Source organism: Protopterus annectens, chromosome 2.part1 (assembly GCF_019279795.1).
Source record: "Protopterus annectens isolate FY-2018-M chromosome 2.part1, PAN1.0, whole genome shotgun sequence".
In the NCBI taxonomy this organism is placed as follows: Eukaryota; Metazoa; Chordata; order Ceratodontiformes; family Protopteridae; genus Protopterus; species Protopterus annectens.
This window is the reverse complement of record NC_056729.1, coordinates 1,254,549,926-1,254,576,944: the sequence shown is the minus strand read 5'-3', so window position 1 is coordinate 1,254,576,944 and position 27,019 is coordinate 1,254,549,926. Positions and strand designations below refer to the sequence as shown.

At 41.1% G+C, this 27,019-nt stretch overlaps 1 protein-coding gene across 1 annotated transcript in view; it reads left to right on the top strand.

Annotated features, from left to right (window-relative positions):
- The window catches only part of GCKR (glucokinase regulator), a 678,315-nt gene that overhangs the window by 448,844 nt on the left and 202,452 nt on the right, over nucleotides 1-27,019 (top strand). The window contains exon 14 of the mRNA XM_044062788.1: nucleotides 19,487-19,583. Within this exon, the coding sequence (XP_043918723.1) occupies nucleotides 19,487-19,583 (97 nt within the window). The remainder of the gene's footprint in view (nucleotides 1-19,486; nucleotides 19,584-27,019) is intronic.

Genomic DNA, 27,019 nt, shown 5'->3' with positions numbered 1-27,019 from the left:
CTCAACCATGTATAGGGAGTGTACTATGTGCATCCAATAGGCAGCCCTCCAGCATCCTCCACAAGTCTGGAGCACCTACAAGGTAAGTCAATCAACCTACCAAGTGCCAAATGTAGTAGAATGTGTTGTCACCTGTAGCTATGGTATGGATGTGAGCATGCAAGGGAATTGGGTGGCTGAATGTTATGGCAGCAGACAGTAGACACCCATAGTGCCACCCTGACATATGTAACACATACTGGAGTCACCATAGTAGCCAGTACTACACAGGGAGACAGAAGCAACTGCAGGAAATGTACTGTGCAAAATGTGTGTCCATATGACCCGCACATGCCAATCAGGATGGTTTACATACCCAACAACAGTCGCAGCCAGCAGGACAGGTGGACACAAACCCAAACAGGGCCTGTGCCATGGCCCCAGAATGATGGCTAGGGTTAACCCCACCCCAAGCCTATACAGACAGACTACAGCAGGGCAGGCAGTGGGATGCCAGTTCTGAAGGGTAGGATGTCAGACAATAATATGTAGGGCAACAAAAGCCACATTCTGTAGTACACTGGTGTGCCTCTAGATAGCATGATAGTTAGTAATACAGAATGAAATGGAGTACATGACATACCAGTACAGTCATAGCAAATGAGTACAAGTGTCACTTGTGCCCCCCCATCCTACATAGCAATGTAATGATGGTCAGGTGTGCCCCCCCCACTTCCATGTAGAAATGTAGAAACAGTCAGGTGTGCCCCTACCCCCACTCCAGTGTAGAAATGTAGTAACATGCATGAGTAGGTATAATACGAGTGGAGCAGAGATGCCCAGAGGTGCCCAAGGTAGCAGGATAGGTTGTAGCATGTGCACAATATGCAGATCTGCATGTGGTAGGATGGTGTGTGTTCCATATTGTGTGAGAGTGGTCAGTATGTATGCATTTCAAAGTAAGACCTGGTGGTCATAGCCCAGTACTGCTGATGACAGGGACAAGCCCTCACAACTGCAGTGCCAAGGACAATCCCCACCAGTATACCACCTGCTAGCAGTAATTCAATGTAAATGTATGGAGGTAATATGTGTCACCATCTGAAAGACTGATATGGCATGGCTGTTGGACTAGATATACAAGCAGTACACAGGGGAAAGTACTCCAAACATACAGTAAACATTGTATCACTGTGAAATGGAGACACCCTTGGAATTGTACATACAGTATGCATCACAGAAACTGGTCCTGTAGTAGGGGATTCCAGTGATGTCTGGCCAAACACCTGCAGATCACAAAGGAGGTAGGACTGATGTATTGGGAAACAGCTGGTCTACCTGCACATGCCAACATACCAGGAATGCCCCATGCATATCTGTGTGTCAGATGCAAGTACTGTCCATAGCACACATGCACCCAGCTCACGCAAAAACCACCCACAGGTACCTCTCTGGCCATATCCCTGCTGTGGGGAATGGGTACAGTATGACCGCTCCTGTACATGGCAATAGTGGAAGAGTGCAGCATGCAGTGCAGGTGTCCCATGCAGGTGTGTCCCAAGCTGTACGTGGCACCCTGCCAGCATCCACACCACCTGATCAAGACTGATAGAAGGAATTTGCATGAACACCTATCACACCTACCCTGTCACCCCAGGGGAGTATACTGTCTGGTTGTCTGCAACTGTAGGCCTGACAGAATGCAATGGCCTGACACATGTGGCCTGCAGCAACACCTAATGCCCCACAGGCCTCTGCCAAAGGCCTGTGTCTCACATGTACTGCCAATCCATATGAATTCATTTACACCCAAATAACAACATAACATATGCCACATAAGCCATATGCAAGGCATGAACTTTGGACCAACACTAACACACACCTGTGATGGGGTGATACCCTTAGGAAAAGTATCAGAGAATGTATGCATAATGTCTGGAAAAGGTTAGAATAACAGAGGGGGGTGGGTGGGTGCATGGGCAGCATGGAATGTGCAGGGTCTGACACCAAGCTGTGTGCCCACACTATCCCTGGCTGCAAACACATAAATGGGTGGCTACACACCTGCCCATACACCACAATAGGGTTAATGTCCTGACCCATGGTCCCTGCCTCTGGGCAACCTCTGCAAATCTGTACAGCTGTGAGGCATTGCCACAGCAAGATAAGCCCAGATTGTCTTGTCAATAGGTGTACAAGTATGGGATCCCCTGCCAGCACTCTACCAAGGTACTGAACCGGATACACAGATCCAGCAGCAGGTGTCTGCAGCTCCCCCTCCAGAATGGTATAACTTACCATGAATACGTAGGTGTCTGCCCACAATACCGGAACCAGCTGCAGTCACCCTTGTCCCCCAAGACAGCACTATGAGCAAGAATGTCCACCTGGCAGTACATGGAAACAGACGACATCACTGTGTATAACAGTACACATGTCTGAATATCTCCTCTAATAGCGATACCATGCAGCTGAAGCAGCAAAGACACAATCACCTACAGTACACACTATCCCCTGCACAGTTTGTCCCCATATTGCCAAATGATTGACGAATACTCAGCAGAAACACCTTGCTACTTGTAGGTGTACAATACAAAGGTCTGCACTGGAGTACAACCTACCTAGTATTGATCCACGCATTCTATACAGAAGGGCATACTGGGCATGCTCACTTAAGTAATCAAAAGAAGCCCATGTCTGCAAACAACAGTGGACCAGACATATCTGGCAGTCGCAGATGTTAGTGCAAACACCCATGCTTTGCACACTCAGTGGATAGGAATACATGCATATATCGAAGGACAATACACTATAATAAGCCAAATGTACATGTACATAGATGTGTGGGAGAGAGTGACTGTGACAAGGAGTCAACCATTATGAGGCTTGTCCCACCCAGCACACAGCCAAATGACTACAACCACATGATGCTCAGATGTCACTCACTGTACACATTAGCCACCAGTATCTGTCAGCATTACGGACTATGTGGTGCATGTGCTAGCTGTGCAACATGACTGTACAAGGAAGTAGTCATCTAGTAGCTGTATACACATACCTGTTGAATATAACCCTGCATGTGCCTGAATGTGGTGTGTCAACCTCTAGATGAATGGGTTAGTGCCCATGCACACACACTGCCCTCCCCGTAGCCCTACTATGACAAACCAGCTGAGGTCATCCACTTTGAAATACACCCTTGAGAAAATTGTAGCCCAGTAATCTTTGTGGCACATCCTGTAACTGCGTACTGCTGTAGTGTAATGAAGTAGCTAGGTAGATGTTCTAACCCCAGATGTAGAAAGTGTGTATGTGTGTGTGTGTGTGTGTGTGTGTGTGTGTGTGTGTGTGTGTGTGTGCTAGTGTGTGTGTCTGTCCGCAGAGAAAGCAATGCTTTTTATGGTAGCCACACTCCTTACAACTCCCATACTCAACTTTAGCAACACTGCTGATGTCACCTACCTAGAAATACACCTCCGGGAAGGTTGTAGCCCAGTAATCACCGTAGCACATCCCATAACTGTGTACTGCTGTAGGGTGATAAAGTTGCTAGGTAGGTGTTCTAACCCCAGACATGGCAACTGTGTGTGTCTGTCTGTTTCTGTAGATAACAATGCATTTTAGTGTAGCCACATGAATTACAATTAGTACACTCGACTTTGGCAAGGCTGCTGATGTCACCCACTTAGCAATACACCTCCGGGAAGAATGTAGCCCAATAATCACTGTAGCGCATCCCGTAAATGCATACTGCTGTACAGTGATAAAGTAGCTAGGTAGGTGTTCTAACCCCAGACATGGCAATTGTGTGTGAGTCTGTCTATGTAGAGAGCAATGCATTTTAGTGTAGCCACACGAATTACAATTCCTATATTCGACTTTAGCAAGGCTGCTGATGTCACCCACCTAGAAATTCATCTCCGTGAAGATTATAGTCCAGTAATCACTGTAGCACATCCCATAACTGCATACTGCTGTAGAATAATAAAGTAGCTAGGTAGGTGTTCTAATCCCAGACATGGCAACTGTGTGTGTCTGTGTAGAGAGCAATGCATTTTAGTGTAGCCACATGAATTACAATTCCTATACTCGACTTTGGCAAGGCTGCTGATGTCACCCACCTAGAAATACACCTCCAGGAAAGCTATATCCCAGTAATCACCATAGTATGCCCTGTAACTGCGTACTGCTGTAGAGTGAGAAAGTAACAAGGTAGGTGTTCTAACCACAGGTGTGTGTGTGTGTGTGTGTGTGTGTGTGTGTGTGTGTCTTTGCAGAAAGCAATTCATTTTAGTGTAGCCGCACGAATTATAATTCCTATACTCGACTTTGGCAAGCCTGCTGATGTCACCCACCTAGGAATACACCTCTGGGAAGGTAGTAGCCTAGTAATCACCATAGCGCATCCTGTAACTGCATACTGCTGGAGTGTGATTTAAAACTGTGGCAGGGTTCTATCCCCACACATGGCAGTTCTGGATGTTTTGTGTGTGTCCATGTCTGTATATGGAGCAATGCATTATAGGCTAGTCATACGCAGTACATTTCACATGACCCACTTTGGCAATCCAGCTGATGTCATTCTTTGGGAAAGGAGTTCCCTAGTAATCCCTGCAGTGCTTCCTATAACAGTTCCATGCTGTAGTGTGGTATAGACCTCTGTCAGGGCTTCTAAACCCACACATGTCAGTCGTGGATGCTTTGTGTGTGTCTCACTGTCCGTGTAGGGAGTGATGCATTTTACAGTAGTCACCCGCAGTACATTTCAAATAGCCTACTTTGGCAATCCTGCTGATGTCATTCATTGTGGAATACACCCTTGGGGAAGGAGTACTTCTGTAATGTGCATGATGCATACTATAACTGCATAGTGCTGAGGTGTAATAAACTAGTAAAGTAAAGGTTCTACTCCCAGACATGACAGGTGTGTTTGTGTGTTCGTATCTTGTATCCTGTATAGAGGTGGTTATGAGCATGTGGCCAATGTGGAGTGGGTTTTGCGCAAGTCTTATATGGTGACCCTACTATATAGCACAATGTCCACTGTACAGGGATAACAGATGTGAAATAGCTGAAAGGCTGGGGTGCAAAGCCATACCCAAACATGTGACATCAAGGCCAGGCAATCACATTTAGCAACCCCAGTATTACCCAGAGCACACTCTCAACACATGTCTCATATGCACACACATGCCTAGGCAATAGCCAATATGTGGGTAGTACACTATATATTGGCTACTGATGGTAACCATGGAGTGATGGCAGTGGGTTACAAAGGGCATGTCCCCCGTCCATCTGTTCAATATGCACGTACATGCTGACAGTGCACCTCTTGCATGTTCCCCAATGGACGCCTGCACCACCTGTGGTGCCATCACATGTGTCCCACAATGGACATACCATGACTGACAGCATGCCCTGTATGGAAAGTTGCCACTGACACCAGGGAATGCTATCAGCATGCCATCAATGTAGGTGCAGGTAAACCTGCTGCCTATTACTGGTCCCTGCCACAGGGGGCAAGACTGGCACATATGATGGTAATTTTTGTGCACAACGCGTTTATATCACGTTATCAAAAGATGAAAATAGCGAACGCTATTTCATCGAACCTAAAATATCTAAACCATAGAATATTGAATATTCAGAACAGTGAATTTTTTTCCTTGGGAAAAAATTTGCTATTCCGAAACATATACACACAACACAAGCACACCTAAAAAACATCAATACACGCACATGCACTTATAATCCTACAACTAACCCTACACTAAACTATACATAAACTACTATCTATCCTCTTACCTTAACCCAAACCCTAACCCTAAGGTCCATCACTATCGCACACTTACCTAACCCGCGCCCTAACCCTAACTCACTTAACCCACCCCTAAACCTAATTCACCTAACCTGCGTCCTAACCCTAACTCACCTAACCCATGCCCTAACCCTTATTCACCTGACCCACGCTCTAATCCTAACAACCACACAATTGCACACTTACCTGAACCCGTCCCATAAATCTCCACCACAGTGCTGAAAATTGCGAAGCCACAGAACCAGTCAACCGAATTCTTTCCCTAGGAAAGAATTTGATGTTCTGCGGCTTCGCTATTTTTAGCGTTCAATCAAAACAGGTCGATATTAGAACATTTGAAGTTTTAAAACTTCGATGTTCTGATATAGACCCTGCACAACATGGGCCAGACACCCCAGGTACAGATCCACATGTCACTGAACATGCATGTGGGAGGTGTGCACATCCCAGATACCATCCATGTCATGGGGTAAGGAACACATACATGGCAAGCGATGCACAGCACTGGCCACACACAATAGTCACCCAGGTGACTGGATGGGGGATACAATACCGACCTGTGTGGGCAAGAGCAGAAACTACAGCCCTGAGACACAATGCAGACCATTGTCATGTGGCCTGATGCCAAGTTATACCCATCTCCTACCCTTGCATAGCCTGCTGCCACAGTCGACCACCACACACCCATGCAGACATGCACCCATGCATGTCAGTACTGGCACCCTGTGTGTTTGTCTGTGTGCTGTATGGGCCGTATGTTCACAGCCACACTCAGTACAACCCCTATGTGCATACAGAAGCATGCAGTCAGATGTCAGACACCTCCTCATACCCTTTGCCCATACCACCTCCGTATGACCTGTGTAATGCATGTGGTACCTGTGCAGTGATGTGTTGTGGCAATCCCCCTACTGATGTGCTGTATCCCTGGCCCTGCCAAATGTGCCAATGTGTGCATGTCCCTGTGAGAGTGTGGCTGTGTTGACGCTGGCACCTGTTCATGCTGACAGGCTTGTGTACGTCACCTACCATATAGCTACCGTATCCCTGTTGCAGATGTCACGCACCATCACAGATATGTTCTGAGGGCTCCAGAACAGGTAACTCATGTGGTGCATCGAACTGTGAATGCAGTGCATAGTTGTCAGGGGTTTGATACCATGTGCTGGTAGGTGTTTGACGCAAACAAGCTGCAGTTTTATTCCACAACCCCTCCCTGACATGTCTTTGCCTCTGTCTGCCTCTCCCACTCCCTCTCTGGTGGATGTGGAGACCTACACCAGCTTTGCATAGGCAGCAGCATGTGTATTTTAAGTGATGCTCATGATCAGCTGATGGCCTCTGCACGAATCGCAGCCCTCCCCTAGCTGATAGCATGTGTAACAGCTGTGGTAACAGTCCCATAGCCAATTACATGGAAACACACTCCAATATCTAGGAACATCATGTTGGTGCTGGCCCTTGTCATTCACTGTGAGCAGGAACTAGATCCGTTTGTTGACAATGAGCATCGACAATGAGCATCTGTGATGGATTGGGGATTTACCTTCAACAACATACACTGTGGAAACAGGGCAACACACAGGAGGGGGATGTACCTGACCCGCCTACAGACTGTAAGTGCTGCTACACTGCATGTGGCATAGTTTTGGTTTAACAGTGTGTGCGTGGATATGTCTTTCCTACATGTCTCCATACCTGCCATGTCAGTTTCATGTTTATGTGGCATCCCCATCTGCAGGGTCATCTGCAGACAGAGCAGTGTGTTGTGCCATTGGTTCCATGTGTTATCTACAGAGCATCTATCTGTGGACTGCAGATGGTAGTGTGAGGATTTCAGTCTGTAGATGGGGAAAGCCGTGACAGTTACTGGCGTCTTATCCCTCAAAGGACATATGTTTCCACAAACCCTGTTACAACAGTAAATGTATAAGGTTATCACAGCAACATGTCATTAGTGGCCCTGTGTATGTGCTGCCAGCCACAACTTTGCCAACCTGTATACATATGTCGTGCATGATGAGGTGCATATTTGCTGTACACCATAATTAGTGTCATCATATCCGCTAACATGCCAGTGAGATATCAGATTACCCCACATATTATGTACAGTAGGGGTTATATTTGATGACATAACCTGTATTGTCTGTGGATGTTTGTAAAGTCCTACGTGTGTGTGGGCATCAGTGCTACAGACAGCAGGTAGAAATAACTTCTACACAAGAAATGGCACACTCAGGGCAGCTACTTATGTGTAGGAGGTTCAGGAACTACAGACAGAGTGTGAGTAGAACCGTGTTATGCTTTGTATAGTACTGGTGTTACAGGGTGTGTGTATACATACTACTTTACTTTGGAATGCAGTCTGTTTGCATAGCCCTCAACTGTGGGCCTATCCTCTTGGTGGCCAGAGGTGTGCCTAACATGTGTTGTCTGTCCACCACACAGGTCTTGTATCTAATATCGCACTGGCAGTGTGTGTGTGTGTGTGTGTGTGTGTGTGTGTGTGTGTGTGTGTGTGTGTGTGTGTGTGTGTGTGTGTGTGTGTGTGTGTGTGTGTGTGTGGAGTGCTATCAGTACATGACCTACATATCAAGCTTTGCTCATATGACATGCTGTCGGGGGGGGTGTTCCATCGTGTGCTGTGAGTATATCACACTGCCATTGCTGCTATCAGTCCACATCTGTTGTATCCCCTACACATATGGTGGGGATGGGGCCATATATGTGTGGGCGTTACCTGCACAATACATGGGTGCTCTTATTCACTCCAGTGCCCCCCAACTCAATAATACAGGCCAGTGTATGTAACAGTGGTATATGGGCCTGTATTATTGAGTCGGGGGGCACCCTAAATTACCTTGGCTGTTAAATATGTGGGGGTATCAGGGGTGAGCTGCCATAAGGTATCTGGATGTAAAGTGCAGTATACTTTACCTATATGTACATCATGTACATATTTTTGGTTACTGCAAGCCTACTGCCACCCACCAGGTGGACTGTTCTGTTCTGTTTGTCAGTGTGCATGTGATGGTATCAGTTATGCCTTGTTATGTCTCAGTTACAACCCATGTGGTCACATGACATCCTTACCTCCCACTGCTGTTGTACAGAGTGTAGATAGCGGCTGCCGAACTATACACCTGCATTACACACTGTTGATCATTTGTTATCCTGTGGCCCAGTCAGTCCTCACTACTGTACAAATCTAAGGACTTGGCCTGGAAAGCAATGGTTGCGAACCTTACCTGACTACTGCATTAGTATAACTGTTTCACGGTTGCATTCCTTTGTTTATATGGATGTCACTGTCTGAACATGACATGGCATGTAGAACTGTCATGGTACACAATGAAAGGTATTCCATTTCTGCAAACCTGTGTATTTTCCCAACGACCTCTCTGTGGGTATATGTTGCAGGTAACGGTCATCATTTGTATGGGTGGCCATACAGTGTCCGGTTATTCACTGGTTAGCTGTAGGCATAGTGGCTGTTCCATATTGTGTGCACCGACTATATAAGTATCCCACTGCACATATATCTACATGTGTATGTGTAGTCACATGGATATCCATATATTTATATATATATATATATATATATATATATATATATATATATGTACATATGTACATATGTATGTATGTATCTGCCTAACTGTATCCTGGGTATGTTGCAGGCTACCACAGTTTACATTACCTATGGGAGTCAGACTGTACTGCATGATATGTGAACAATACCAGCCTGACATCATACAGGTGGGATGTTGTACTCCTGTGCCCATGTCATGTCAGGTCCTGGTTACGGGATCTGCAACACTTGGTAGTGTATTGTGGGGCAGATGTGTTTGGCCATGGGGGGATGCCTACTTGTGCATAATGTATAGTGTGTGGTGCCTCTCAACCCCAGTAATGGTGCATGTGGACATATGTGTGTTTGTTAATCTGCCATTGCGCTCTACAGATGTATGGTCATATGTACCGATATAGATATATATATATATATACATATATATATATATATATATATATATATATATATATATATATATAAATATATAAATATATATATATATATATATATATATATATATATATATTTATATATATCTGCCGACATATATGTAACTATGTCCATATATGCCTACATAGCTGTATATCTGCATACCATATGTAACGTGCTGTGTATATGTAGACATATAGGTGTAGACACTTATATGTGTTGATGTAGCCATCAGCATGTATATATGTCTATATATAGTGATATATATGTATATAGTGTTAGAAAGCTGCAGCATACCATTGATATAGATATATATATATATATATATATATATATATATATATATATATATATATAAATATATATATATACTTACAACAGCTTATTGCTGCTTAACCTAACTACTGCTATATGCATTATGATACCGACACCTCAAATGTGTCGGGGGTGTATCATTTGAGAAAAGATATATTGACAAGCAATAACAAATCATGTATGGACTATATGTAGATTAAAGAAAGAATGCAGGACATCTTATTTTGTCTAAGAATGTCAGTACAAGTAGAGCAGGACATTCAGAAATGCATTGTATATAATTATTATACAATAAACATCCAAAGGGGGCTATGTTAAGAATTGTAGTACTAGGGTGACAATGAAGCAAAATTACAACAAATTTATTTCATTGTCAAGAAGATGTTTGATTTGTGAAGACTGCTGCTTGAAGTTTCTGGAAATCATGAGGTTATCAGATATGCATTTATTTATTTATTGACATTTGATACCCAGGAAAATCTGACTGTGTAGGAGCCCATTTTCAGCAAAGTATAAGAGAGAAAAACTTCAAAGTATTACGAAACATTTTAAGAATAATAATTTTACAGTCTTTAAAAATAATACAAAAAAACAAAGACAGTTTAAATAATTCTACCAAATTAAGATGTAATATGAAAACTTTAGTTAAGAATAGATACAAGATATATGGAAATGATTAATAGAGAAAGTTTAGCTAGTTAATAGAGACATCAAAGATAAGTTAGTATAATACAAACAGGAATTGCACTACAAAACGAGAGAAAAGCAGGATTATGGTATATTTAGAAAGAAAGCAAGGACAAAGAAATTGATCGGAGTAAGAAAGTGAGTGAAGAAGGGAGAGTAAGGAAGTGTAAGGTATGATCAGGTACTTGTCCGCATTTAGGGATATAGTTTATTCAGGTGTTGAGCAAGGTTGGGAGGGTGGCCTAATGGTTAAGGTGGTTGCCTAACAAACAGAAGGTACAGGGTTTAATCCTCACAAGGGGTAATTGGTTAGTCTTAAAATGGCTTGCAGGGGCAGTTAGCTTAGTACTAATCTATGAACAAAGCCAGCTTTTGGTTAGGAAGTCTTTCAGAATGGTTTTGAAGGATGGGAAGGAGAGTATAGACCTGATAGATAGAGATAAGGAATTCCAGGCCTTAGTAATATTATACAAGTATTCAGTGCCCAACAAATTTCATAGGTTTGTGGACAAAGGGGCTTTTGGTCATTGGATCATAATGACTGACTAGGCACATAGTTGTGTTGAATGTTATTAAGTGCTGAACAAGCAGATGGATGGTTACTACAGCTAGAGGTATTAAAAATATCCTGACAACTATCATCAAAACTACAGTCCAATCTGCTACAGGCCCCATGAGGTGCTCAGTGTCTCTCCAACCTAACACCACTCTTAAGTATTCAACTGCAGTACCACCTTTACCATTCTTATAAGAAAAGGGCAGTCCTTGTCTGAACTGTCTGCAAACAGCTAAAGTTAACTTTGAACCTAACACCACTCTTAAGTATTCAACTGCGGTACCACCTTTAACATTCATATAAGAAAAGTGCAGTCCGGGTCTGAACTGTCTGCAAACAGCTAAAGTTAACTTTGAGTATGTGTCTATCTCTTTGAGCCAATATTCATTTTCCCCTGGAGAGCACTCTGCTTTGGCTTATAAGCAGCCCCACCACCCCCCCACCCCCCACCCCCCCCCCCACACACACACACACACACATGCACACTCATCTTCCACTTTCTCTCTTATTCCCTTCTGTTAGCAAATAGTATCCATAACTGATCAATACTGTGTGTTTGTTAATTTAAACTGAGATCACAGTAGCCTACTGATACAAGGTTATCCTGTTTTCCACCTGAGAAATGGTTAAGAAATGACTTACAGTTTCAGAGCAGTCCTTGGTCAATTGTGATTGTTTCTTAAACACAAACTTGTCTTTGCTTTGGCTCATTAGCAGCAGTACAAAGAACTGCCTGCTCACACCCTTGTTCTCCCCTCCCCCTTCCCTGTTTATTACCTTAAGACAATCCCAAAGTTAATAAATATTACCTGTGGCAGGCACCATTTTTAAAACTACAACCACCCTTGTCACTATCATATGTTCATTTATCAGTTAACTCTGTTACCTGATTGTTTCCAGCCCCTTATAAGAGCAACTAACAGGGTCTCTACCCGCTTCACTCCCCTCCCTTACCCCTATTCTCTCCCACCTCCAGTGGGCCCACCTTTATTACACTCACAAACCCCTCCTATCTTTCCAATAACCAACGACAGCACTAACCCAACACTACCTCCTCCATCTTCCCACTATCACACCTCCTGAACTAACATGTACAAGCATGCCTTACCTATGCTCACTGCATGCACTCTACTTACATATCTTACATCCTACCAAAGCTTCATCATTCCCCCACTGAACCACTACCACTGGACTACTACTCACACCACCACTTATGTCTCACCCTCACTCAGCTCCCCTCCCACCAACTCAAGAACCATCCCTATGCACCCCCCACATATTCTACCAACTATATTACTCAAACATAAAGCATCCCTACAACTTAACATAGTAACCCTCCCACCATACCTATTACCCACAGAGCACAATCATAAAGTTTCCCTTATAAACAAACCATTCAAAAACTGATAAAACTAATAACCTCATGCATATCAAAACTAGCCCTAAGTTGAGACATCCACCCCAACCCTGTCCCTACCATCTCCAACCCCAATCCTCATAATCAGACTAGAAACCACAACTTCTCCCATATTAGAGCCAATAGAAAGCCATGTGACTTCCTTCTACTAAGCCTAAATATTAGAAGTATATCCAACAAAGTCCATGAACTCCATGCCACCATAGACTTGTACTTCCCAGATATAGTCATCCTGACAGAAACCTGGCTAAAACCTCACATTACCAGTGAGCAAATACTCCCTACAGGTTATGGCATACTAAGAGTAGACCGGCTAAACAAGAAAGGAGGCGGTGTAGCTATAATATTTAAACAGCATCTAAACATCTAGATCTTAAAATAATCAGCTCCACAAATAGGCAATGAAGAAATAATATATACCAACCTCAAAATAAACCAAAACAAAACCATCAACATAATTGGATGCTACTTCCCACCTGGCCAAAACATTCCTCCACTAGAAAACCTCCTCAGCTGGTCTACCCACCAACTCCCCGAAGAAACTATCCTTTTAGGTGATTTCAATATTGACTGGCAATCCTGTTCTGGCAACCATCCAACCCATCATGTAAACCTTCATGGCTTCACCTAACTAGTCCAGTCGCCAACCAGGATAAATAAAAACTCCAGCAAGCACACTACCCTGGACTGGGTACTAGTCAGTAAGAGCCCCCAGTCATATATAACATTCTGCTTATCAGATAGCCTCAGTGATAACTCCCCAACACTCCTACTCAAAAAATACCTGTACCAAGCTAAACCTGTCATCTACCATCAAATACGTAAAAAACTATACTTTAACCCACTCACATTCATCTCATCCCTGAAAGAATGTAACTGGCATCCTCTAAAGTACCTCAGTCTTGATGACACAGTTGAATTTTTTAATTCTGCCTTCCTGAGCATCCTTAATTACCATGCCCCCATAAGACTTTCCAGAATCAAAGCACAACCCTCCCCATGGCTACAGAAAACCACTAAGTCAGAAATGAAAAACAGGGATAAAGCCTGGGAGCACTGGCGCAAAATCAAAACCCCCTCAACTAGACAGAGATTCCTAGAACTACGCAAAAGAGTCAAAAAGCTAATAAAACAGGACAAATTCCAATACTACCAGTCTGCCCTAGACTCCTCCCAACTCAGCCCCAAACAATTCTGGTCCTCCATAAACTCCATCCTCCACCCAGGTAAAGTCAGTACCCCTCCTCCTAACATCGCTCACTCCTCAGAAAATATTGCTACCTCATTCAACACACACTTCACACAAACCATACTATCACTAGCTAAACAACACAACCCCCTTCCCCTCCAACCCACACCTTCAACTAGTAATCTCCCCACTGCCTTCTCTTTTTCTCCTGTACCTACCTCCAACATAAAAAAACTCTTAACTAAACTTAAGCCCACCAAATTAGCATCAGACAACCTCCCAAGTGAATACCTACAAATCGCAGCTGATGCTCTGGCCTACCCAGTATCCATCTTGATTAACCGATCTCTGTCAGAAAGTTACGTTCCCACACTGTGGAAAGTATTACATATAATTCCCCTCCGCAAAGGCGGACCCTCCACAGAACTAACCAATTACTGCCCCACAGCTATTCTCTCTCCACTCCCCAAAATACTAGAGAGATGAATACACTCTCAGGTCTCAGACTACCTCCTTACTAACAACCTCCTTTCCAATACTCAGCATGGTTTCCGACCAAACCATAGCACCACCACTGCCTTACTCTCCTTTACTAACACTATCCTTCAGCATAAAAACAATGGCTATCTCTCCTCTGCTACTTTCCTAGCCCTATCTAAAGCATTTGACATGGTCCCACACAAACAACTTATCTCTGTCCTCAATAACATATCCTTCTCACAATCAGTCACCAACTGGTTTCAGAGTTACCTGTCTGACCGCCAACAATCCATTGTATGGCAGAATGACATATCTCCCCAACTACCTGTCTCCATAGGGGTTCCCCAAGGATCCATCCTTGGACCCCTACTCTTCTCTGTTTTCACCAATAATCTAGCCTCTGCCACCAAACATGGCACACTCCTACAATACGCATATGACTCAACCATCATCTGCTCAGCCCAGTCCCTACCCAAACTGCAAAAATTCAAACAGGAAGCCTTTTCCTCTGTTGAAACTTGGTTATCCGATGCACAATTAATACTCAACCCAAACAAAACTAAACTACTCATCTTCCAATCCACCAAACATACTCAAAACAACTCTCACTTTAACATCACTTTAACATCACAGCAAAAGACAACACCACTATATACCCAACTGAGCACACCAAATTGATAGGAGTGGAAATAGACAATAAACTAAAATTTGACATTCACATATCCATGACCATTAAAAAAGTCCACAAAAAACTAGGAGCATTATACAGAAATAAGCAACTTCTCACCAAAGCAGCAAAGATTTCAATAGTAAATTCCCACCTTATCTCCACCCTACTTTATGCCTCTCCAATATATACCAACCTAAGGCAATGCAATCTAAACAAGCTAGAGACCTGCTACAACAAAATCACCAAATTCGCCACAGGGGCATCCTACCATAGTCACTACTGTCTCTTACTTGCTGAACTGGGCTGGCTTGAACTCTCTCACATCCTTCAATGGTATTAACTCTCACTCACCCACAAACTAGTAAACCATCCACTAAATGTCCCATCCCTCCAGAATCTACTCCAACCCTATCGCACCACCAGACCACTAAGATCCAGCAACAAAAGTCACTTGCAGATCACTAAAGCCAATAACTCTGCTGGTGAAGCACTATTCTCTTGCACCATAGCCAAATTATGGAACTCCCTCCCACCCACAATTACCTCCATACCATCATGCACCCACTTCAAAACTTTACTAAAAGCGCATCTAAAAACATGCTGGTTATGCCATTGCAACTCCCACTCTAATATCACCCACCCCATCCAACCACTACCTTTCTTTCCACTCCGCTAACTACCTTGATTATAGCAAGCTCAGATGCTCATAAGCCTAGTACTTATTATACAGCAGGAACTTCTTATTGTAACATTTGTTAATGTCTATGTACTTCACAGATAGATTCTAGTTGTCTACTGATGTACTATGTTTTTCATCTGTAAATATGTTGTAATAATTTCTATGTAAATTGTTAATCGCTATGTAATCCAATGCAACTACTGTCTGTTTGTTTTAACTGTGGAGCTTTTCTCCCTGGGCCTCTGCTGAAAATGGACCTACGTCCAGTCGGACACTCCCGGTCAACAAATATAAATAAATAAATCTCAAAACATGGAAATCCAGATGAAGTAATGTCAAATAATGATCTAGAGTATGCAAGCATGACATTTAAATAGATTTTCAAAGCAATCAGAATTTTAGCATATCACATGTAGTGCAAATTTTCATCTGTCAAATTGTTAAGCAGATATAATCATATGGTTAAACATCTGCTGAAGAAATCACAGGCCCTGCTTTACTAAAATATAATAATATGACAGCTCATTAACTTATGGATCAAAAACTAAATGGAATGATTCCTAAATCTATTGTATGTATTTTTATTGTATTTATCTTTTAAATAGGTAATCTCATTAGAGAGGAGACTTCCTCTTTTCAGAGACAACCCAGAAACATCATGCGGTTAAATGTCTTGAACAGAATTACACAGTCTGTATCAACTATGTCAAATGAATTATTGTTAGGTGCAAGAGTGACTGAAATAAAATAATTTCAGACAGAGATTCTTTTGACACAGACACAAGACATTTACAAACTCCAAAAGAGGGAGATAAGGTGAGGATTCAGCAAAGTTAGTTCATAGCTAAATACTAGGTTAGCTATCATTGTGAGCCACTTTAATCATATCCAATTCTCCTTTAAAAGGTAAGAATCAAACTTTACACCTTGTGTCACTAAGTTGAGCATCTTAACTATTATGTCAAATCCCCAACCCTTAAATATTAGTCTATAAGTCATAGACTGTTTTCATGCCAAGCTAATAAATAAGCACTTATGATCATATATTGTCTGAGCTACAGCAGGAACGGTGATATCTATGAACAGGAGACTCAGACTGAAAATAATAAATATTAGCTGATTCTTTGGGAGTTGTAGAAGTAGCAGGACATCAGAACTATGAAACCTCCAGAGAGGTATTCCCAGAGTCATTCAGTCAATATGAGGTACTACCAGAGTGTCCATAGAAAAAATTTAAACTCCAGAGAGTGAAATTCTATGTATGTCAGCAGCAGCTAAAATAACATCACTGTTATGCTTAACAAATCTGAGATATGGTAGAGATAAAGAAGGTATTTTGATATTGTGCTAGTTTCAGAAGTGAAGCAAAGACTTAGAAGTAATGCATTACTTAAAGTGTGTTTAAATAATGCAAATTCTGTGGTGCTGAAGCACTAAAGTCACTGACTACTCATAACACATAATTAAAGTGAATAACTTATGTAAACTCTCATATAGATAGAGAGATAGCTGGCTAGATAGAGATAGTGATATAGGGGGATATAGATATTGATAATCAGGGGTTCCTATGAGTTCAACGAAAATGCATTATGTCGAATGCGTTTTCGTCAACACATGTAGAGCGAACAGGCAAAACAGCAAACTGGCTGTTCAGCAAAATTTTTCTCTGGGAAAGAAGTCACTTGACCGCTTTGTTGTTTTGCCGTGTTCTGAAGTGTAATGTGGTCCCTTGTCCGGTATAGCTCCCGAGTGTGATTGTGCAACAGTTACTGACCTTAGGGTTAGGGTACAGGTTAAGGTAAGTGCATATGTATGAAAGTGTTTACTGTTGTATATTTTATGTTAGATGTATGGTTGAGTTCCGTGTGTATGTGTTTTCAGTTGTTTACTTTTGTTTTGGGGGGGCTAGAGTTAGGGTTAAGGTAAGTGTGTATGTGTTTGGAGTTGTTTATGTGAATGTGCGAGAGTTACTAACCTTAGGGTTAGGGTGCGGGTTAAGGTAAGTGCATATGGTTTAAAATGTTTATTGTTTTTTTTTTTCGTTAAATGTATGTTTGGGTTATGTGCATATGTGTATTTAGTTGTTTACTGGTTTTGGGGGGGGAATAATTATGATTGGGTATGTGTGTATTTGTTTGGAAGTGTGTAATGTGTTTTTTTTATTTTTTTTGTGGGGGTTGGAACAGCGATTTCTTTCCGTAGGAAAGAAATCGCTGTTCTTCGGATTCGACATTTTCAGCTTTAGCTGAAAATGTGTCGATGTAACATCGTTCACTGTTTTAAGCATTCAGTGTTATAATATAGACCCGATAATCATAGGGAAAAAGAAAGTAAATATCAGATGGAATTTGTTTCACTCTGTGAAATCATCAGTTAGTCAACAGAGTAAAGTACTTGGGAAATTCATTGACACACTCTTTCTTGAATACTACAAATATCAAAATAGGGGAGATCAAGTGTATGTGTGTGTGTGTGTGGGTAAAGACATAAAGTGAGTGTGTGGAAACTTTAGGATGCATTGAGGTGTGTGTGTGTGTGTGTGTGTGTGTGTGTGTGTGTGTGTGTGTGTGTGTGTGTGTGTGTGTGTGTGTGTGTGTTTGTGTGTGTGTGTGTGAGATAGCATTTGTAGGTTATGGTTAGAGTAAGTGTTAGGGAAGAGACGGATTTAGTGTTGCACATGTATGCTGCTGTATTTGATTTGTGTCTGATTGTCTTGTGTAGTGATATGGAAAGGGTTATTTCTAAGGTAAGGTATAGGGTTAGTGGAAGGGGCAGGACCAGGGATAGGGTTAGCACACATTACCTATCCTAACCAATGTGTGCTAGTCCTAAGCCTAACCTCGCTTTGTCATGTTGAAAAGCTAAAACATTTCACCCTTAAACTAATATATGTGAGTGTCTAACCTCCATAAAATAACTGTGTTTATGCTGTCCACTCATACTTATTCTTAAGCTGCCATTTAGAAGACAATGCATGTTGCTTCTGCAAGGGATCACCCATATACCAAGGACTGCCCCCTCCTTCCCTAAATTAAGGACAACTACCTTTAGTTCCTCCAAAGTCCTGATTCATTACAGCTCTTAGATCTCCATGGAGGTTTTGGAATGCTAACTACTAATGCCATAGGAAAAAGTCAGATAGATAGCAGCCAAAGATAATTTTCTTTATCCATTGTCAAACAAAAATCAGATTAGTCAAATACTGACATTTCAAACAGAAAGAGAAAAGAAAATTCAGTTACATTAATTGAGCTGGTTGTGTATTGTTTAGCTCTTTCAGCATTACTTATAGGTCAAAGATCATAACCCTTCTTCCAGCAGTCCACATCTGTTGCCATAAAAAACACACAATGTGGTAACCATATCCAAAAATTACAACAGCTTCAGTATTTGTATCTGCATCAGTTTAGAAAATTTGCTTAAGGAATAAAAAAGTCTGAAAGATTACATATACATTTTTAATGGCAGCAACATAAAAATCAAATTTATAGTAACTATGTTTTGTGATGGATGGATGGATGGATGGATGGATGGATGGATGGATGGATGGATGGATGGATGGATGGATCCCATAGATTATTCATGCACTTTCTTTAAATTGATATGAATATTTAAAAGTAATTCAAAATAAATTGTGGTAAATTATCTGAATAGTACAGTCTTTATTCATTGTTTTCTTGGTAATTATTGCAGGGACTACAATATGCTGTTTCTCATGAAGACTTTCTGAAGAATGTCTTGCCTTCAGTTACAGAAAATGACACAGTTATCCTTATCTTCACATTAGACGGTTAGTATTGCTGATGTGAATGTTAAATTTAGAAACTGCTTCTGAATGTACACATTATCCTGTACTATTTATACAATGATGCTGAACTGTAGTTGTCAATATCCTTCTTCAGGATATAGACTCCAGAACACAACCATATCACAACTTAATAGCAGGCCACGCTGCTTGCAGCCATTCCTTAACGCAATCCTTAGGTAATGTTTCTTGAATCTAGAATTTCAGTAAGTATCTTACATCTGTAAATTTATTTTTTCATATATGCATTAGATGACAAGTTGAGTCTTGGAATTAAATGAAAATGAATATGTTTCTTATTGTTGTGAGAATCAGATGTTTTTTTTCTGCAATGCCCTTTGGTGTAATAGCCACATGAATAAATGATATAACAATAGAAAGAAATTACTTAATGCTTCAAAGAGATTTCAGTCTACCTGCCTTAAGAGCACTTAGGCAAGCTAGTAAAAAGGTTAAGGGAATTGTTAGGAAGCTCAAAGATGAATATGAAGATAAACAACCACTTAAACCAAAACTAACTACAAATCTTTAACTATTCCAGCAAGTTAAGAACTAACACCCAACAATGTTTGGAGCTAGTCAACAGTAATACTACCTGCTCCCAAAGGAAACAGGTAACATCCTAGATCACACAATTAGTGCACATTTTACTCCACTCGTAGTTATATCTGTTCAGCAGATTCTACATTTCCAGCATTCTCCTGTAATTATCAAGAAACAAGTCATCTTGGCCCTCTCAAAAGCTAAGAACACTTCATCCTTGGGCTGTGATAACATACTTGTTTACCTGATTATCAGTACCATTTATAGAATCTCTGAACCACTATTTAACCTTTTTAATCTAAGCCCCCCCCCCCGCTGGTTATATTCCCAAAACCTATAAAACAGACATTATAACACCTTATCACAAGGGTGATGCAACCACAGACCCCGGTAACTATAGACCTAGCAGTGTCACTGGCCTCACATGTAAAGCTGTAGAATATATATATATATATATATATTACCTCAGACCTCAATAATATGAGCATTGAAAAATCTCTTAACCCAGGACACCAATCCATTTGTGCTGCCTCTTTAACCTTCTAATTTCATTGAAAATGCCATCAAAGCAGTGGATAGAGGTTACACACTATGTGCAGCACAGCTGGACCTGGCCAAGGCCTTTGACACTATTCTTTATTTGGTCATTATTGACAGCCAAAAAACATAAAGCCAGCAAGAGGTGGAAAGTGCAAATCGAATATACTTTATTGAACAAGAAACATAGGGGAATAATCCCCTAGATAACACATATCCAAACCGGTTTCGACTAAAGCAAAGCCTTCTTCAGTGGATAATAAACAATGAAAACAGCCAAACCCAGTATATATATATATAAAACTGGAGTATCTTGTAAGAACCAATAGAAACAGATAATGTGTAATTCAAAATTGGTCATTAAGACCAGGTGGAAACAGAGCTCCAAGTTTAACTATCCATTTCCTTTCCTTAAAGTTTAATGTTTCATGCCAATTGTGTTTATCTCTACATGTGCCCTTAATGCAATCAATAATAACAAACTTGAAAGCAGCTGATGTATGTTTTAAACTATGTCTGTATAGAGCATTATTATGGCGTTTGTTCCTAATGTCACTTAAATGTTCACCAATTCTGAAACGAAAAGGTCTGGACGTCTGCCCCACATAAAAAGCAGAGCAAGTGCAGGTCACCAAATAGATGACCCACTCAGTGCTGCAATTAGCCCAAAATTTAATATCAAAAATCTCAGAAGTATTTTTACTACTAAATTCCCGGGTATGTGAAACCCGAGCACAATATGAACAGTGACCACAGGGAATACACCCCAAAACTGGTCCCCCTGTAAGAGATAATTGAATGGAACCTATGGGGTCAAAAGAAGGTCTCTTGTAATGACTTTTGACCCCATAAGTTCCATTCAATTATCTCTTACAGGGGGACCAGTTTTGGAGTGTATTCCCTGTGGTCACTGTTCATATTGTGCTCGGGTTTCACATACCCGGGAATTTAGTAGTAAAAATACTTCTGAGATTTTTGATATTAAATTTTGGGCTAATTGCAGCACTGAGTGGGTCATCTATTTGGTGACCTGCACTTGCTCTGCTTTTTATGTGGGGCAGACATCCAGACCTTTTCGTTTCAGAATTGGTGAACATTTAAGTGACATTAGGAACAAACACCATAATAATGCTCTATACAGACATAGTTTAAAACATACATCAGCTGCTTTCAAGTTTGTTATTATTGATTGCATTAAGGGCACATGTAGAGATAAACACAATTGGCATGAAATATTAAACTTTAAGGAAAGGAAATGGATAGTTAAACTTGGAGCTCTGTTTCCACCTGGTCTTAATGACCAATTTTGAATTACACATTATCTGTTTCTATTGGTTCTTACAAGATACTCCAGTTTTATATATATATATATATATATATATACTGGGTTTGGCTGTTTTCATTGTTTATTATCCACTGAAGAAGGCTTTGCTTTAGCCGAAACCGGTTTGGATATGTGTTATCTAGGGGATTATTCCCCTATGTTTCTTGTTCAATAAAGTATATTCGATTTGCACTTTCCACCTCTTGCTGGCTTTATGTTTTTTGGATGTTTTACTGGTCTAGCCGTGCAAGGGTCTCACATGCATCTTCTGTTTTTGACTGGATTATTCTCATTATTGACAGACCTGCAAATTTAAATGTAAAGCCATATGTTATAGGATGGAAAGCTACTAGATATCTGAAAGAATCTGTGTGGTTGGAATTGAATTTTTCATCTAGAAGATTTGCTACATCTTCTGGTTTCTTGAATTTGGCTTCATTTACCAAAGTTCAGCACACTATAGAGGTTTCTAACATAGCTAAATATGGCTTGGTATTCAATCTTTACCTTAAAATTCACTTTATTGGACTTCATCATCTTAGCTGCCTGCTCATTTTGATGAAAGAGTTTTTATCTTTTTTTGGTGTTAACACTTCCTAATTTTGCTATGACTGATTCTTTTGTTTTACAACAAATATAATTTTGTATTCCACCAGGGTGGTTTGTTTTTAGAGTTAGTTTTGGGCTTACTTCTAGTAGCCACAGCAGCCTGTGTGCAGTCACTGACATGGTGAATAATTCTTCTTAGGCTGCTGTGTTATCTGTGTTTGGCATTTTGACAGGTTATCATTTAATTGAGCATAGTTTGCCTGGGAGTAGTTTCCAATTGTTATAAGTTTTTTTGGAGGTTATAGAATTGATTCTTATTTTGAAGGAGACTGCTCTGTCATCTGACCCTACCAGACAAGACACAGTGTTGGGTGGGGGGGGGGGGTGCAGCATTCTCCCATATTTGTGAGCATCAGTTTCAATATCTTTATACCTCTAGTGGTCATATGCACTAACTGGACCAGGGTGTTTGTGTTTACAAAGTCTAAGAAACTCTGCACCTCCTAATTTGGGGTTGTGAAGGATTCCTAGTCCATAGAGGAATAAAGTACCCAAGGAGCATGGTATTTGGTTGAATGGTGAGTGTCTCCAACTGGTCTAAGTATGAGCTATGGGTTTTATGGGGCATAGAGGGTGACATATAGCTTGTTAGGATATGGTATGGATGTTTGTCTATGGTAATCTCGATGTGAAGGAAGTCCATTGCATCTGTGATGCCCCTGCACTGGCCCAGTAATCAAGGAGCCTCAATCTTCACCACTAGCACCAGTGAGGGATGTACACATTGGGAGGATTACAAGTACACAGACACAGTAAAGTACAATTTCCCTTAAGAGCACACAGAGATCACAGTCAGTCTGGGGGTGGTTTCTCCTCTTCCTCCAGATCCCCAATAAGACTCCCCACTGGCATAGCTATAGAGTTAAGATCTCAACTGAGCAGCCAAGCTAAGACCTCCAGCACCCTCTTTGTCCAACCAGTGCTTCATGTCCCTGCCCAAGTAGCTGACACACACACAGGAAAGGTTGGCACAGGTTTACTAGCTGTGCTCCTTTCTGCACAGACCATAAGGTAGTTATCAGTGCCACCAGAGCCCCTTATCAGCTAATTTAAGACCCTTCCCAAAGGGTGACCAATCCTACTGTGTGATGTTACTATTAAGCAAATGGTAAGTGTGATCAAGGCTAAGGCTATTTAGTAGTGGCCTATACAGCGTCACCTGATACACATGCAAGTACTCTAGGAGCTTAAATATCTCTAAACAAGCCAGCCACAATGAAAAGGTTTAAATATATTTAATAATAAATAATAAAAGAACAAGACAATATTCAATAACTCAGTACAGTGACTACAGAGTTCAGAATCAAAGGAAATATTTAAAAACAACATTGCAGGACAGTCTCAAATAAATACAGAAAGCATCTAAACTAATCTTTACTGTATTCCTATCCATCGCTAAAAGAAATTACTGTAATCTAGCTACTTACTATTAGCAAGGCAGGTGCTGATGAGAGGATGTTTCCAGGTCCAAAGACAAATACAAAATGCACAGTCTCTAAGAGAGTTCGCAAATTAATATCACAACATTACTGCTGGGTCAGCTGGATGACATCACTCTTTGTCACCTGCCTTTAGTTCCCAGGCTAAACAGATGCTTAGAATTTAGCACCTCTGTGTCAAAACTACTTATCTGTTAGAAGTGCAGCAGCTAGGAAGTCACAGAGCAATAAAAACAATTCACATTTTAAACCTAGTAATTATTTCTGTTTCAAGACAATAGAAATATACTTCTAGTTCTAGACATCCTGTCTCCTTCAGTGAAACTGAGATATAAACACAATTGTAAATCATTATGTTATTTTTCAGTAGGATACAATGTGGTTCCATTCTTGAAGCTCAGCACATAACATACAGTTCAACACACACTTCTGCACCAGTAGTTTAATATACAAATAACATATAGTTCTCTTACATTTGTAAGACAAGCATATGAATCACATTAATATTCACAAATGGCATATGAATATTTACAAAATTCCAGATAGCTGGGCTGCCAGTGTTACATTTCTATATAAATCATGTTAATATTTTCAAGTGTCATATAATTATTTACACAATTCCAGATAGCTGGAATAGCAGTATTTCCCTGGTGTCACAGCATCATCCTGTTTAACCAACCTAGAAGTATGCTTAATACTGATGTAAATCGAGGCACCTCCACTTTTAGTACCTCTCTGTGTATGGTCTAAATGTGTGGAATGCATTGAAGCCTTGCATTGTTGGGATACTGTCTGTGGTTTTAAATCATGTCTCAGTAACTGCACAGTCTGTGTTCTCCAAGGTGAAGAAAGATCGAAAGGTGTTAAGCTACTTGTTTAGAATCCTGACATTGACCAGTAACACCTTATGATTATCTTGGGTAGATTTTGCTGTTGGAAGGTTTATCAATCTGGTATTGCCTAAAAAGGGTCTATTTGGGAGGACAGTGTCTTACCCAATATTCAAAAGCCTAGAGGGGACAGGTGCAATCCATCCTTAACAAAGCAACGTGGTTTGTTAACCATGTCCTCCCATGCTGACAAATACTGCATCCTACAATTACACCAAAAAAGTAAAAGTTAATCATTTTCTGTTCCCATTGTGGCATCATCCTTGGTGAAGATAGAATGCTGCTCAATGCTATGCACATAGCTTGGGAAACATAGTCCAAGAGCAATATAATGTCTCTTTTTATAGAGTCTATGGAGGTACATTTCAGGTACATTTATTTATTTAATTTATTTAACATTTGTTGACTGGGAAAGTCCAACTAGGGCAGAGCCTATTTTCAATGGAGGCTCAAGGAGAAATGCTCCAGATGCATGTCTTTAGAATGTGGGAGAAAACCAGAGTACCCAGAGGAAACCCATGTGAATGCAGGGAGAACATGCAAACTCCACACAGAAGACACCCCAGCCAAGAATTGAACCGGAGAACCTCTTGCTGTGAGGTGATAGTGTTAACTGCTGCACCACTGTGCTGACCAACAGAATTACAGCTATATAAACTACAACTGAATCCCACTGATACCTGTAGTGCAATTAATTGTGCACATACATAACATGGCAGCTCATGGTCCATGATGAGCTACTAACCATTATTTTCTCCTTGTTCAGCCTGGTGAGTAAGGCATCAGTACATTGTACAATACAGTTCCCTATGGCTAGAGCTTTGGATAGTATATTAACATATCTTGTGGGCTTTGTAACTGAGGCTCAACATGGTGTGGCTGTATATGCAGTGTTAGGTGTTGTTTCTGTTGAGTGCTTTCAGGTTTGATCAGGATAATTTTTGCAGGTGGAATGTCTGAGAGGTCTTTGAGGTATGGGAATATTTATTGTAAGTGCCTTAGCATAAGTGCATCTATGTTTGGGGGTGAATACTATCTTTGGTGCGTGTAGCATGTTTGTTTCTGACAATCAGATTGTTATTATGACTGTCTGTATGCAAGACTTTTGCTTACAGAAATGTGTATATACATCTCTCTCATACTGTTTTTGTTTCTTTGAGGATTAAAGGGTTGTGAGAAGGGAGGGGGGGTGTCCATATTCATAAAGGACACCCACACCTCCAGGTTAGTAGCAACACATGAAGCATCAGAGACCATACAGGTGCAACTAACCATAGGCAAAACTGCTATACAACTGGTAGCATGTTACAGACCACCCTCCCAATCTCAAGAACCCCACTCAGCCTTCCTGAAGACATTGGAGGATATGAATGTATCACAAAATACCATCATACTGGGAGACTTCAACTACCCAAACATAGATTGGGTACATTATTCTAGCCCTAATACCCTAGCCCAAAGGTTCCTGGAATTCATAAATTCAAATGCACTGGAACAACTAGTCACCTCTCCCACTAGGGGAGATAATATACTAGACCTGATCATCACAAACATGGGGACAAAATGCTTTACTCTGGAAGTATACCCCTCACTAGTGAGATCTGACCACAAACTAATCACCCTGGATATACATATCCCACCTCCACCCTCAGCACAAAAGACCACAGTGAAAAACTTCTCAAAAGCAGACTTCACTCTTCTTAAGACTGAGATGGTATCCTTTAAGCCCACTGTGCCAGTGGATACCACATCCCACAATGCCGAATCCTTCACAAATGCTTTCTATGGACATCTCCAAGAATGCATGGATCATGCAATCCCAAACAAATCCAAGTCCCTCTCCACCAAATGTAAGCGTCCTGTCTGGTGGACCTCAGCCATAAACAAATTGTATAACAAAAGAAGGAAGCTACTGCACGTCAGAGTGAAATCTCATGAAGGGAAGACATCTCTGATCAACATTAGCAGAAAACTACGTTCTCTCAAAAACATCCAAGGCAAACTTTGAGAGAAAAATCGCTAAGGACACTAAAGATAACCACAAAGCCTTCTTCAGCTATGTTAGAAATCTCATGAAAC